Raw genomic sequence first — 15,748 nt, 5'->3', positions numbered from 1 at the left:
GACCTCCAAAAACATCAGAGGTCGGAGCAATTGCCATGGAGGAGTAAGCACCACTTATCGACCGGTCACACTGGTCACACCCGCCGTGTGCTCCTTTTCATGACCGGATGAAAAATCCGTAGAAATTACAGTGAAATTACAAATAAACTTACAGCATGAAAGATTGGTGAACAAAGTTCTTGATGTTCAGATATACCAAAATGACACACTTTATATGATATCTTTATTAATTAATTTTGTTTCTTGGTAAAGAAGAAATGCCCCTCTAGTACATTTTCTTGTCATCCAAATTTTGCAAAATTTTTATACGTTCTGAAATCTGACCAGAAACAACAAAAATTAAAATTTTGATACATTTTCACATAAGTCTGGTTCTCATAAATTTCGTAAAATATCCTAGATCTAAAGATATTAAGGGTAAGCGTGGACCTGTGATTTCCACAAAGGTGTGGACTTCAGAGTTTCCAATAACCTTTGCTAACTATCGCGAAGACTTTATATTTTTGCAATAGTATGAAAGTCCATAATTTTTACAATCGTCTTGACTTAATACCTTCTATAATAGCGTGTAGGTATACTTTAAATTTTGCACAATATTATGGACTTTACATGAAACACGATAGAATTAATACACAAAACTGATATAACATTAAAATTATTACTATAGCATGGATATCTACAGAAGCTTAGACCTCTAAGTTTTCACAGCAGGATTGTCTAATTATTTCAATAGCAGCGCAGATTCTGCTGTAACCATTGTAATCCGGACTCAGGGTAGAATGCCATGCAGCACAATGTTTCATACGTAAAAATAGGTGGTTTAAAGCATTGTACATTATTTCAACATTTTATTCAAGAAATGTCTTAATATAAATTGCGTACATATACTTAATTTAAGTTTTGAGCTAAGTTAGTAGATTGCTTATCCACAGTTTGAATTGACCAAATAGAGCCCTACAAGCATTTTCATTTATCAGCTATCATGAAAAACCTACTTTCGCAATGATCACTAGACACCCCATCTAAACCATCAAAATAAAATAGAAATGTTCTGAAGTTATGCAAGTAATGTATGTATTTTAGTATTGATATTTTATTATTTTCACTTCCTTGCTTCTGCCCTGAGCAATAAATAGATTGTCATTTGCATCTGTACAGAGTCCCCGGGGATCACTCAGTCCACAGTCTATGTAACAGAGGAACTGTCCATCCTTGTCTATAATGTGGACACAGTCATTTTTATCATCAGCTGTAAGGATGTGACTCTGACTGTCTGTAGTGATTCCTCGTGGACTGAATGGTTTGTCCTTTGGAGCAAGTTCATGTCCAATGTACCGGAACCTCAGTTTTCCAGAATGGTCGACCACAACTACCGTTTCCGCTCCATTAACAGCTACACAGATATCCAGATTCTTGTTTTCACTGACGTATTTATCATTTGGAAAATAAAGAGGGTTACCTTCATCGTCAAACTGAATGGCTTGTATTTCAGTGGAATCTGAATAACGGACGACTTTTGAATGTTTGTTGTCAACATTGTCCATCGTAACTAGGAGGTCGCCATGAAAGGTCCTACACACACAGAGAGGTCTCCAGTTCTGTAGTGTGATCAACTTGTCTATCTTCCCATTCCTCACGATGTTCACAGTTTTATCCCTAGAATCAGTAAAAACCAGATCCCCACCTTTTGTCAGTGTTATATCATAAGGATCTTTTCCAGATGTGGTTGTGATTGACTGGAGGAGGGATCCCTTATTGACACCAAAGAGTTTCATCTCCCTATCATTTCCACTTGTCCAGATTTTTTCATCATTCCGACAAACTACATTGTACAGATAACCATATTCGGTCTTTATAAGGTTGGCAGTCTCTGGTTTATCAAGTAGATATTTGAATAGAGGAGAGGAATCAATTTCTGGTGATTGTTGAGGTGTTTTCATTTTGTATCCATGTTCATCTGAAGTAATAAACAGAGTGGTAAGTTTTCCAAAAACCTTAATGAACTGTCCCTCTTCACAATTCCATGGTGTGAAATGTGGCATTCGATCACTTATTTTCGCAGGAAGTTTTTGCAGTTTTGGAATATGACTTTTGTATCCGAGGAGGAGAGATATTTCATTAGAATCTAATATTTTCTCCTGTGAAGAAAGTGTACGGTCAAAACAAATCATTTTTTCTTCAATATGTTGCTGATGTTTTTTGAAAGCATCGAAATGTATTTTTTTCATTTCATTGGCCTTAGATTTTAGCTTGTTTACAAGAATGTCAATTTTTTTGTGCCATGTTTCTCCATGTTTTGTTATAGCTGTTGAGAGATATCCATATTTCTTTTCTAACTGGCTCATTTTGTGCTTTACCTCAGACAAAATTCCCAGGTAGGTTGGATAAATGTTTTGCTTTATATATTCATTTTCTTTTTTAAGATGTCTTCTTTTGTCATCGAGAATTCGTCGTATTTGGGAAATATTATGCTGAATGTGTATTCCAGAGGAAATGCAAGCAGTGCATATTGGAGTGGTACATTGATTACAATACATTTCGCATAGTTCATTTTCATGAAATTGGCAGTAAAGGTTGTTAAGAGTTGAATTTTTGACGTTGGTGGCAACAATTTTATGAGATTTTGAAAGATTGGCGGAACAATGTTCACCAACACAGGCCTTACACAGCTTGATGAGGCACGCATCACAGTGCATCTCTACCACAGCGATCTCACACAACTCACATCGGATCAAGTCTTGGGTACTGCTACGGGGGTTCATTGTTGAGAAAATTCACATTCTTCAGAAGTCTATTCTGTAATTTTAGAAATTTGTTTGCACTCTTATGATTATTATCAGGCTATACATTGTTAATTAAATTGGTACAAACATATCACTCACAATGAAATGAATAGCAGACCTTCCTTGTGTTCAGAAGAAAGAGCAGCGATTGAACAAGTGAAACAACTATCCTGAATCATACATTACTGCAGAAAATCCTCATATCTTATGGTTTATTGAAACGGCGACATTTCATTTTTGAGACCGAGAAGAACATATGTTTATCGCTGTTCCTCCAGCTAGTTCCTTTTTATATTCTGTGGCCGGATGTATCTTCATCTGGAGAATTACGACTTGTCTGATAAACATAAGGTCTTGTCGTAAAAAATTATATTTAGTAATAATATGTTATTTTTAAACACTAAGCGTTTGTTAGAATCCTTATGATCTGAAAGATATCTGCCATAAAAGTCGAAAAATATATACCAAGTTTATCTTGCATGCAAAAAATCTGTGGGAAGGATTTAAGGAAATAACACGTCATCTGGACGCTACGAAAACACAGGGATTAAGCTTTAGTGGATTGCCCAGAAGGGGGAAGTTTACTTATTTTAGTAGAATCCATTAACTTTTATCATACCGTAAAAAATGTGAAATTGAAAGGTGAAAATAAAGAACAGTGATTATTCTCAAAATTCTATTTAAACAACGCAAATTATGAGCAGAACACAGACTTCTGAAAACAGATGTGCGATCAGTCGCCCTAAAGGTGTAAGCATCCCCTGTCGATCGCCGTGTGCTTTGTTCTTGTCATGATCGGGTAATCGGAAAAATCCGTAGACAGTTCTGTGTAAAAATTATGGCCTAACAATTTGTATAAAAGACAGTCAACATTCGAGGATCAAATTTTAAGTTTTGTCTTTTGTATTTACTCTCGCATACACAAACGAAGTTATACGTTGAATAAATAAATCAAGTACCAAATGACCAATATTTCATTAAATACGTTTACATTGTGTGACATTCATTATGACATCGCTTTGACTACGTAGCAAAGCAATGGATTTCTTATCTCAGTATGATGGTGTACACAAAATATGTGTAATTATCATTAAAGTTTTTATTGACGATGTTCTTATTTTCATATATTTCCTAGTTTCAAAACTTTCTTATGAGCGTATACCAGCAATGTACTTAACAAAATTTTATATGCATATCAATATTATTCATGAATGTACATGATTCAGCGTGTATATACTTCCTTACCAGGAAAAAAATACAAGGAAAATAGAAAAAAAAAACCTTTATCTTCAGTTACATCAATCTGACTTACATTATATTTCAAATATATTTTTCGCTACAGCAGATTTCTGGGCCAACAGACTGTAATAATCAACCATGAATATTGCATTCTGGTTTAGAGAGATTTTCGAGAAAAAAAATAGCAATTAAAAAATAATTAGAGAACATTTCTTTAAAAAAATATAATTAAAAAAAATCATATTATAATTAGGGTTGTTTAAAAAAAATGGCATAATGACAAACATTTTATCGATTAACTATAAAAATATCGAATGGTGAAGCTGACCTCAATATTGCACAGGACATCGTTAAACAAGACATAAGCATGACAAAAACGTGTCATGTTTACATTTCTCGAGTACGGGAAAAACCAACTATGACGTCACGCGTAAGCGAAATAAGATATACCTACATAAGATTTCCGTCAGCAGCCATGCAAAAAAAAATTTTGTGTTCCCCGTTTATCAAAACATTTCATCATATACTGATTATGACCTGTTTTTACATAATAATATTGCCAGTGTATTCACCGAGTATGATCTTGCTGTACTAACAGATCGTGTATGACGTCACCGAACAGAGGAGTGGAACAACATATTCCGTAATTTGTTCAAGTTTACAAGAATGTTAATTTTTTATATTATTTTTATATAAGATGGTGATTAATGTAAAACAAATTGTCAAAATTGTATAAAAGACCTGATGGTTTACATGTTTTGCACTTAAATAAATGGAGACTATGACGTAGTAAAACAGAGTCATGTGACCATGTGTCCTTCATCCCCTTAAATGGCTATCTTCACTTAATTTATCTTTCGGCTGTTTTTCATTATGTACCGGTATGTAATATCTATATAGATTAGTGGATTATAAAAAGCTGCAAATTATGTGTTTGGGTAGGGTGGTTTTTTATTTTTTAATTTTCTTTGTACTCAAGTTGTGTTCCATTACGTAATTGTTTTCTTTATCATGCATTATTTGTCACAATATAAAATTACAAGATACACTGTATACGTGAAGGGTAACCTTGACTGCACACAGAGTAAATTTCGACCGAAGTTCCAATATACAAAAAAAAAAAAAAAAAATAAAATAAAATAAAATAAAATAAAATAAATAAAAAAAAAATAAATCGAATTTATTATAATGCGTCATCTGTAAGGAAAAAGAATCATATTAATATCCTGTTGTAAAACAATAAAAAAAAAACCGAGTGATTAAAGTATACTGACAAAAAGTTTTTAAAATGTGAATAATTTGAAGACATCGAGTGCACGACGCTGATTCACTGAGTTGTCAAGGCATGCTTCAAATGTGCCTGCATACACAGGCAAATAAACCGAACAGACGAGTTTTCACTGATGTAAAACTAGTTTCTACTAGTTTCTACTGACACTTTTTCATTTTTTAATACAGTCTTTCTGGTAAAACGTCGTATTGCTGCAGATTTATTGCGTTATTTTTCATTAGTCGAATCAGAAACATATACTTTTCGTTTTCAAAAGTAGGAGGGGGTGGGGGAGCCAGAGAAGAAAATTCAACTTACCTAAAAAAGAAAACTCTTACAATGAAAACAACGGGAAGAGGGGAGGAATTGTTTAAACTCGAAAATCCTATTTCATGTCCGGGAGGGTGTGGGGGTTACATTTTTTCAGCTGATTTGCATTGCATTTTAATTTGTAAAAACTAAATATTTTGAATTAAATGTTTTCATTAGTTTTAAAAACATTCTCGTATATGTCACGTCATGAATGGCTATTGATTAATTTTCTATTCGATATTGTCAGAGGTGATAATTCCTCGTAATGGCTATGAAATACTCGTTCGAAACACCATATTCTGCGAAAAATTACCGGTAAACCCGGCTTCAATATTCATGTATTATAGCCACATCATGAATTCAGGGGAGGGGGCGTTCGTAATTTTTCGGTTGATCAAGCTTCTTCTTAGATATCTCCATATGCCAATGAGCAACTTACGCTGATAGAACTAAAATTATTGTCAAAAACACATTTCACTATGAACTGAATTTTTCCTGCAGAAAAAAAGATGTACGTGCATGTACATACACAATTAAAGTTAAAATATTTATCTGGTACTCTCGATCGATCGAAAGAGCAAGAGCCACTTAGGGCCTTTTTTGGCCCTGAGAATTTCTGAAAAATCGAAACTGCTAAGTTTTGGTTGAAAATGCAGTATTTTTAACTTGGACCCTTGGTGACCATGTATCTATTGAACATGACGTAATTTTCTTTCTAGTCAATGCATTATGACGTCATAAAATACGTCATTTTCCCCATTTCCTCTAAATTCCCTTAAAAATGGCCAAAAGATGAGGTATTTTTTCAATATTTCATATAGAGCACAACCTCTGATCCAAAATATGCAATTAAATAATGAAAGATCTGTTTCTGAAGATCACAAAACATGTTTTAATTTTTGGATCGTGGGCTGTGCTCATATTTTAATTCTTTGCTAATGGTAGTCAAATACGCATGTTTTCTGCAAAATTCAAGAGCATTGCATTTTCTCAAAGCCTGTTTTCCAATACCTGGATTCTTAAAAAAAAGATTTGTTATAGGAAATGAAAGCACTAAGTCTCTACTTTATTTTGATATGTGAAATGGGACAGAGGGTGATAGTCAATTAATTGATATAAGGACAGGGCCATTTTATGCATAAAGTGAACATAGCTCTTGCCCAGTTGGATGATTGATTGTATGTTGTTTTATGTCCCATTCGAGAATTTTTCACTCATATAGAGACGTCACCATATATCGGTGAAGGGCTTCAAATTTTGACCTTTACTGGGCACTCAGGGCCATTGAGCAGTGAGGGATCTTTATTGTGTCATGACACGGGGTCTCGATTTTTAAGATCTCATCCGAAGGACCCGCAACTTTCACTTCAAAGTGCCGAGCGCATGGCGAAGGAACAGTTGCTACCCATTTTGTTTATCGACTTAGGTCAGTCGCGGCCGAGATTCAAACTCACGACCTCCCGATCACGGAGCGAGCGCTCTACCGACTGAGCTACCGTGAACGGTCCCAGTTGGTTGAAGTTACATCACTCAGAGTTTCTACCCTATATAATCAGTTAAAAAGTCTAATTAATAATAACCGAACTTAACTGTTAATTCTATAATTACATGTACAAAGTTTACCCAGTATCATGAACAGAAAGACCATAATTGTTTTATGTTTATTTTTTACCTCTCCCTCTTTGACTTCATGCTTCAAAATAAGACATTTTTCATTTTTATTTCATTTCTCTTTTTGGAACCCCTTGTCTCGTTTAAATGTCCATTGAAATGTATTGTAGCGTCACGGTAGCGACTACGCCAAGAAAATAGTTTTGAGGTATCTTGCGGGGATTTTATCTATTGAAATCTCAATAACATCTAAGAATTCAATAAAGCGACTGTGAATACAATGAACGATCCCCTTTTCTGGTTACGTTCGTTCGTAAGATGTCGGTATTTTTCTATTAAGATGAACAATAAAAAATATATTGATAGAAATTAATAACATTGATATTTACCTTTTAGACGTAACTGGAAACCTTTAGCTGTAAGACTGTCATAATTCGAGTAGAGGGTGACCATTAGTTTGTTTCCTCTCGCTATTCTATTGGCTGTTAGTTTCCCACATTGTTTAAAAAGTGTGAAGTCGTACTTGATGTCTTGTATCTAGTATTATGAATCAAGACTTGTTAATATATTCAAAGTTTAATGTGCACAATCGACATAACAAAAAGAAAATTACACAGAGAAACAGTTAAAGAAACCTACAACACAAAGCACTGTTTCCCTTTGCTTAAATTGCTAATATATCCTGTGTTTGGTGTTTATCCTTCAAATATGCTAATTTGGAGCTTTATAACCAGACGAAATCGATTTTTGAATATTTATTATATGAATCTCTCATGAATAATTTCATTTATTACTTTTTATTTACGCCTCAAAAAGTGATAGTTTATTTTCGTAAATTAAAAGTATTCGAATCTTTTTAGTTGTTGAAGAACAAAGGTATACTAGTCCAATAAAGTCTCTGTAAAGTAAATTTAAAACGAGAATGTTGGAAATCGTTTCAAAGAATATATGAATTAGACCTTGTAAAACATTATTTTCAATACATAACCTTCAAGTAATCATAACATGGATATCCTTTTGTATAGTGAATATCTAATTCTATCCAGATATCTATCTCCTCTGTTACGTCAGGTGCTGTCACCATCCATGTATAAATTGTGTCTCTCTCGTAGTTTTCTGTTGGATATCCTGGTGACTTTATCGTTATCTCCTCAGATATTGGGAGATTTATTTTCTTTGATCTAGTTTGAATTCCGGAACATGCGTCTAAAACATAAAATGATCAAATTATACTTTGATATTGTATTTAAAAAAAAAACAAACTTTTACATAGAATTTTTGTGGAGAATATTTCCAGTTTGGACATCTCAAGTTAAGGGTACGTACGAAATGAATTGCTAACTAACCTTTTTTTTTTTAAAAAAAAAAAAGTCAGTGTAATATTCGAGTGTTCAGTCAAGGTTTGATCATTAATATTTTGTAGATCCGAAGTGTTAGGAATATTTGAGGTTTGATCCAAAAGTTAGTGGAATTTCTTTCTAAAATTTTATCGTGATTTGATGAAAGTAAACAATAGACATAATTATAAAATAGAGCAATTATGCAACAATACTGGAAAAATTAACTACGTTCCAATTACCATTAAGGTCACAAGAGCATTCTTAACATAGACAGTCCGGGGGAGACTTTGACGTAACGTCAAGTTATGTATGTAACGTCACATTCTATATTACAATCTCAAACCACTGGAAAACCAGTTGCTCATTGCATTTTTGTCCTGCCTGTATCAGTAGTATATGCTTTTAAGTCCAAGTGTTCCCGAGATTTTCGCAAAACTTAGTACTTGACCGAATTTCGACGTTGTCCAACGATGTCATAATGAACAACACATCATCAATAGATGAACCAAATATACAGTAAAACCAATAAAACTCTCACACAAAGGTTTATAAGAGGTCAAGCAATCGTAATAATGACATAATTCTGTTTTATATGCCACTTGGCGCGTTTTCCCTTCACTTTTATGATTAAGAATTGAAATGATAATGAACGAGTAAATGTCTCCCCCGCACTTTCAAACATCTCTTTCTATGTTACTATTATTTCTTTTATTCGAAAAATTCAACAAGTGTATATATTTTCATATGTAATTTTCAATCACTCCCACTAATAAATAAATAAAATATTGAGAAATTCCACGAACTTTTGGGTCAACCCTCGTATTTTGCATTGAAATGCAAACTTTTATTTCTAGCTTTTTCAAATATGAACACACAAAATGAAATTTAAAAAAAAATCGCAGGAAAACATATAAAAGTCTTGTAATACTTACTGAACCAATATGTAGAAATTACAGACAAATAAAACAAATTCATAGTAAACTTTTTTTTCTTCCAAAGGATTTTAACAAAATACAAATTGAAATATCAATGAATGTATGTTCAAACACGATTTATATTCTTAAAGGGGGAAATAATTCATTTAATAATTACCTTAAATAACAGACATTGAAATGGAGTCAATGTGTTTTCTTACCAAATCTAAATTCAAGCTTTTCCTGAAAATTGATTAAAGGTATACGGAACCTGTGTCGAATGATTTTTAGCCAATGATGATAAATAAATAAATTTCTTTGTTCTAAATTAAGCATAACAATTGTCTATATCAAATATTTAATAATACAGTTCTGACAATCTGAAGACGCTAGGCTTAAACTGTTTGACAAAGGCGATGCAAGCGATACAGATTGGAGAGCAGTATTGATTACAATACATTATCAAGAGATTAGCATCATTCGTTTTTCATGTGATAAGAAGTAAGGGTAATACAGAGTGGATTTTTTTGTTTTGAAAGCAATAATTTAATGAGATCTTGAAAGATTGGCAGAACAATGTTCTCCCACACAGGCCCTACAAAGCCTGATGGATCACTGTGCATCTGTACCACAACGGCCTCATACAAATCATATCGCATCAAGTCTTGGGCGTCATAGGAGTTCATTGTTGAGAAAATCTACATTCTTTCGAAGATAATTCTGTAATGTTAGAAATTTGTGTGTACTATTACTGTTATATCGGACTATAGTTTGTTAATTGAATTGTAATAAGCATATGAAATCATAATGAAATGTTAAAAAGCAAGCATTTTTGAAGCACTTTCAATAGAGACGTCACCAAATACCGGTGAAGGGCTTCAAATTTAGACCGTAACTCGGCACTCAGGGCCATTGAGCAGTGAGGGTTCTTTATCGCGCCAACGCCCACCGTGACACGGGGCCTCGGTTTTTAACGTCTCATCCGAAGGACTCGCAACTTTCTCTTCAAAGTGCTCAGCACTTGGCGAACAGTTCCTACCTATTTTTTTTTTATCGACTTAGGTCAGTCGCTGCCGTTATTCGAACACACGACCTTCCGATCACGGAGCGAGCGCTCTACTGACTGAGTTACCATGACGGCGATGGAGGTACAATTAACATGTGAACCTTGTGAATATTTCCATACTGATTGCATTAAATTGATATCATAATTGATTTCTACATTGTGTACAGCTGTAAACTGATCAGCGTTATCATAAACAAGGACATTTGGGAACAAAACAAGATTTATATAAATCTGTTTTAATTATGTATTAGAATAAAAGGTCAAAAGAAGCTCAAAATAAAATATGATTACCTGTAAATTAAATACATTTACAGAAAATTCGTAAATTATTTTTGTGTGTGCAAATTCTAAGACTTGAAATTATATCTTATAAAAAAAAAAATCATAAACAAAAATGTATGAATAACCTATAAAAAAGAGGAAGGAAGTTCATCGATCAGTTCTAAAATATCTTCACCACACGTACTGTGATAAGACTTTATTTTGAAAAAAAAATTATATAGAAGGTCTAGAGGAAGATAAAATCCAATTAAGACTAAGGAGATACTTGGCAATGTCTAATTTAACCTATCGTAACCAGAAGTGCCTTTTTGTATATTAAACAAACAGATGGATCATGCTGTTTTCTTGAAACCTCTATCACTAATTTTATGTGCCTTATTTGAGCATAATTATGCTCCAGGTTTTAATTGAAAAAAAATGTAGGATAAAATCTGCAAAGTTAGTAAGATATTCACAAGTTGCTCTTTTTTATCAACCAGTGCAAAATTGTTTATCGAAATTTTAAGGTAGAAGATGATACAGTATACCTGTGCTTCAAATTTTCCCGATTTGACTAGAATATCAGAAATTATTGCCTTTTAAGTTACCATTACACACTGTTCATCAAAATTAAAAGCTGATCTACAGAATTAGGTACAGTCAATTTGTTTATCAAGTTCTATTTAAATCGGCCTGAACCTGTAAGCAAATTAGCGATTTGAAAGAGTTCGAGATTAGTTTTTAATTTTTTTTACCATGGCAACGCCATTTTTTTTTCTCGAAATAATTAAAAACTATGCACAAAACTGAATTTTAGAAATAGATTTTTAAATTGTTCAAATATAGACAGACATATATATATGGCCAGAGCACGGAAGACGGAAACCTTACTATCGCAGTAGCTATTCTAGTTTAGTTTCACTATTTCACTTGATAACTTTTAATGGTTTCGTAATTTTATAGGTCCTTCACTCAGTATAATTAACAACTGTTAAAAACAAAACCAATCATACCAAAAGAGTTAACAACCCACAGAAAGGTGTATGTTTTAGTGTATGTACATGCAATACGGTTATTTTTTCACACATTCATCTCCCCCATCCACTTAGAATATTTTTATTGATAACGTCCAGTTTATAGATGTTGATAAATGTCTTCCCTTTTGCCCTCCCTAATATATATACTAATCAAAACTTGTGACGTGCCAGTCGATATTCTTCAATAGCTTCCGTCATAGTACCATACCAAATTTTACACTAGGTTTCTATTTGTTAAACTTAATTATCGCTGAAAAATCTACTAAACCGTGACGATTTTTGACTGGAAAAATCATGCTTGTAAAAAAACTATTCTGTTTCTTTGATTTTTGTTTTTGTTTCTTTGAGCAATTCTTTTACCGAAAAACATTAAACATATCGATAAAATGCAGCGCATGCTCGCGGACAGACATTGTTATAATGTAAGGTAGTTGCAGCATGAAAAAGGCAAGTTTCTTCAATATTATCTGTTTTATGGATATAAATATTATCATGGGAATTTTTCATTTTTGTTTCCATATTCTTGCATTAATTCAGACAAACAAATTGAAAAAAAAAATCCCAGGTTGCATTGATGTCCATTTGTTGTACCGGACATTTCGGGTGACCGGAAGTAATGCTGACTTGTGTAAATCAATTGAAAATCAATTGGTTAAGGCTGCTCAAGAATATCGTTGCATATTGATTTTGCATACAAGAAACCTAGATTTTCAGGTGTCAATCACTTATTTGTGGTCATATGCCGAAAAATCTGTTTCATTAATTTCATGAGATTTTCAACAAATTTTAATGAATGATTTTTACAATGAAACAAATTATATTGATAAAATGAATAGAGTTAGGTTCACTTTATGCATAAAATGACCCTGTAGATATACCAATTTATTGACTAACACTCTATGTCCCATTCCAAACATCAAAATAAAGTAGAGACTTAGAGCTTTCATCATTTCGTAAATTGAAGTTTTCTCTGAGAGTCCAGGTATTAGAAAAAGGGCTTTCTGAAATTGCAATGTTCCGAATTTTAAAGAAATAGTTTTATATGAATACATTTAGGGAAGACTCAAGATATGAGCGCACTTCTCGATCTGAAAAGTAAAACATGTTTTGTAATCTTCAGAAACAGTTCTTTCATTATATAATTGCACATTTAAGATCAGAGGTTGTGTTCTTAACGATATATTGAAAAATAGGCTAAAGAATTGGCCGTTTTGTATAAATTTATAGAATATAGGTAAAATTATGCACTGTCTGATGTCATTATGCATTGACTTGCCAGAAAATTACGTCATTATTGACAGATACGCAGTCATAAGAATCTAAATGATATTTAATGCATTGTGAACTAAAATTAAGCAGTTTCAATTTTTCAGAAATTTACTGAACTTTGTCCATTCATACGAGAAGCTTTTAAACAAGTTTTTAATCTGAATGCTCGTAACATCGCAGAATGCAAGATTACCCTGGTACATGTTTGTGTCCATTAGCCTGGCAGGTTAGAAGGTTTGATTAATATAGAAACAACAGGTGTTACACTCAACACGTGAAAGTGTAAATTTCCTTATTATTTAAATATTCCATACATGTGCTATAAATCAGCAGGCGTCGTATAAGAATTTTAGACTCGATTCCGACGTCTCTTGTTACTGTGTTGAATTTCGAAGACAGGCATTGGAATCAAAAGTCAAAAACATTAAAGGAGAATGAATCCCTTTGATAGACGTTCTTGGTTTTTAAAACGCTTAAAAGAGTACGAAAATATAAAAAGGGGTAGACTTTCTATGAGACTAAAGTGTTTTGGGCTACTTTTGTTATATAATTAGTCATATTTATGTCATGTGACAAGTCAGCGTTTCTTTAATTGTATGTTTCATTAAATCAGTCACTGTGTCGTTTAACTATTACATGTATTTTTTTCAGCCCGGCAAATTAATTGTTGTGTAAAAAAAAATATGAAATATGTAATTGTATTTTTAGTCATTTGTTAGTTTTCATTATTGAGATTTTCACTTAATAGGAGAAGATTACACTGATATCATTCCAGCTTTATCGTTTTTGTGCTGCTTTTAAAATCTTTCTATTTTTATACAGAGATAAAAAAAGTGAAAATGAAATATGATTAAAAAAATCGGTCATTATAAATATTTTAAAAAAAAATGTTGTAAGTCGATTTTCTTAGATCAATTGCTGCAAGCCAAGTGTTTATCAACTTAGTTTTACCACTTCTAATTCTTATTGTTACTCGTGGACTTATTGCAATATAATCCTGTAAATGTGTTATTTGATATATAGAGAATTGATAATGAATTCCTGTTTTTTATTTTCTAATTTAACTACTTCAATTCCAAAATATCCTGACTATACCACCATTTTCTATGTGCAATTAACATCAGCATAAAGCTTGATAAAGCTTTTAAAAATATTAAAAGTTATTGAATGTATGTCTATAATTTTAACTCTTTTCAATATAATGTAACATGAAGATAACAAACAGAAATCAAGCTATAAAGTCAATTGAAGCAATTCACATTGGTGGTACTTAAGATACAAAAGATACTTAAAAATATCAAAGGTAGGATCAGATGCCATAGAGGAACGTATCCCCTGCTAAAATTCCAAAATATTTTTTACAATATATACGTATATAGCTTTAGTCTCTTTTCTAGATTTTCTATCTTCTGTTTAACAGAGGATAGGTGAGGAATGGGTTCTATGTCAGCTACAACATTAAATATAGAATCAAAATTCATAATGCATAAATACTTGACACACATTAATTACACACATTACGTCATACACTTTGACTACACGAGCAGGTGCCTCTTCCTCTTTTCAATTTTTAAAATCAATTTTACTACCCCAAAATATATTTTTTTTTCGATTAAATATGTCATCAATTTTCATAATTAGTTCTTAATCATCCAAAATTTGCCAATACCTTGATTAACTTGAATTTTGACCTTTGACCTGATGTAATAAGGGCACAAATCTTGTCTGATTTTGCTGAAATTTTATATGCCGGTACCTTCTCTTTATACAAAGTCCCTGATAAAGTTTAATTGAAACTGATGATTCCAAAGCATAGTTATGGCCCTTTAAAATGATGTGCTGGAACACCGGAAATCAGAGGACGAAAAAAAGCATCAGACACACACTTTACAGATTTGAAATGCTCAGAACTCACATATGATACACTTATTCTCTTTCCTTAACATATTTTGTTATACCAGATAAATAAGAGTTTACAAATTTTACCTATTATATAAATAAATATTTCAAACATTTTTTTTTAAAGAAAATACTTCAAAAAAGCAAAAATTTCTTGAAAATTTTTAAAATAAAAATATTTAGCAAATTCTAATTTCTGTAAAAATAATATTAAAAAATTCTGCAATATATAAACTATAATAAATTATCAAAAAAGTGTCTGAAAAGAAATTAATCTCTATGTTATTAGCAGATTATCCAACCCGGTACTGCCGATATATGGCTGAAATAATGCCGATTCGGCATTAAACAATAAACAATTTATCAATCAATCAATCCAACCTGGTCGATTCAGCCTCTATCAGCAGTCGATATATGACTGAAATATAACCGACTAGGAGTTAAACAATAGACAATCAATCAATCTGTTAACATGTGGTACTTACTGCTCAAATTGGATTATCCCTGATCGAATTTAGACCTCGGGTATGGGCTCTGGGTATTTCATGTAATATTAAGCATGATTAGAAAATAAATACCATAGAGTGCAAAACACAGTTTTATGTATGACGTTATCATGACGTTACTAAATGAGGGACGTGCTGTGCATTTAACAGAGCAAGTCCTTAGGTTTCTTTTTGTTGTACTTTTAGGGTACATTTTCCAGCTTTTTAAAGAGCTACTTTACCTGCTACTCAAATCATGCAA

At 32.5% G+C, this 15,748-nt stretch overlaps 1 protein-coding gene across 1 annotated transcript; it reads right to left on the bottom strand.

The window, feature by feature from the left end:
• Window positions 1-1,079: 1,079 nt before the first annotated feature.
• LOC133178239 (E3 ubiquitin-protein ligase TRIM71-like) lies at window positions 1,080-2,762 on the bottom strand. Its single transcript, XM_061312984.1, has one exon. It carries the CDS (start codon window positions 2,760-2,762, stop codon window positions 1,080-1,082), a length of 1,683 nt encoding a protein of 560 aa, XP_061168968.1.
• Window positions 2,763-15,748: the final 12,986 nt, after the last annotated feature.

This window comes from Saccostrea echinata, unplaced genomic scaffold, assembly GCF_033153115.1.
Source record: "Saccostrea echinata isolate AGI-Se365-2 ecotype Australia unplaced genomic scaffold, CSIRO_AGI_Sech_v1 ptg000002l, whole genome shotgun sequence".
Classification (NCBI taxonomy): domain Eukaryota; kingdom Metazoa; phylum Mollusca; class Bivalvia; order Ostreida; family Ostreidae; genus Saccostrea; species Saccostrea echinata.
Note: the sequence above shows the minus strand (reverse complement) of the source record. Positions and strands in the feature narration are given on the sequence as shown.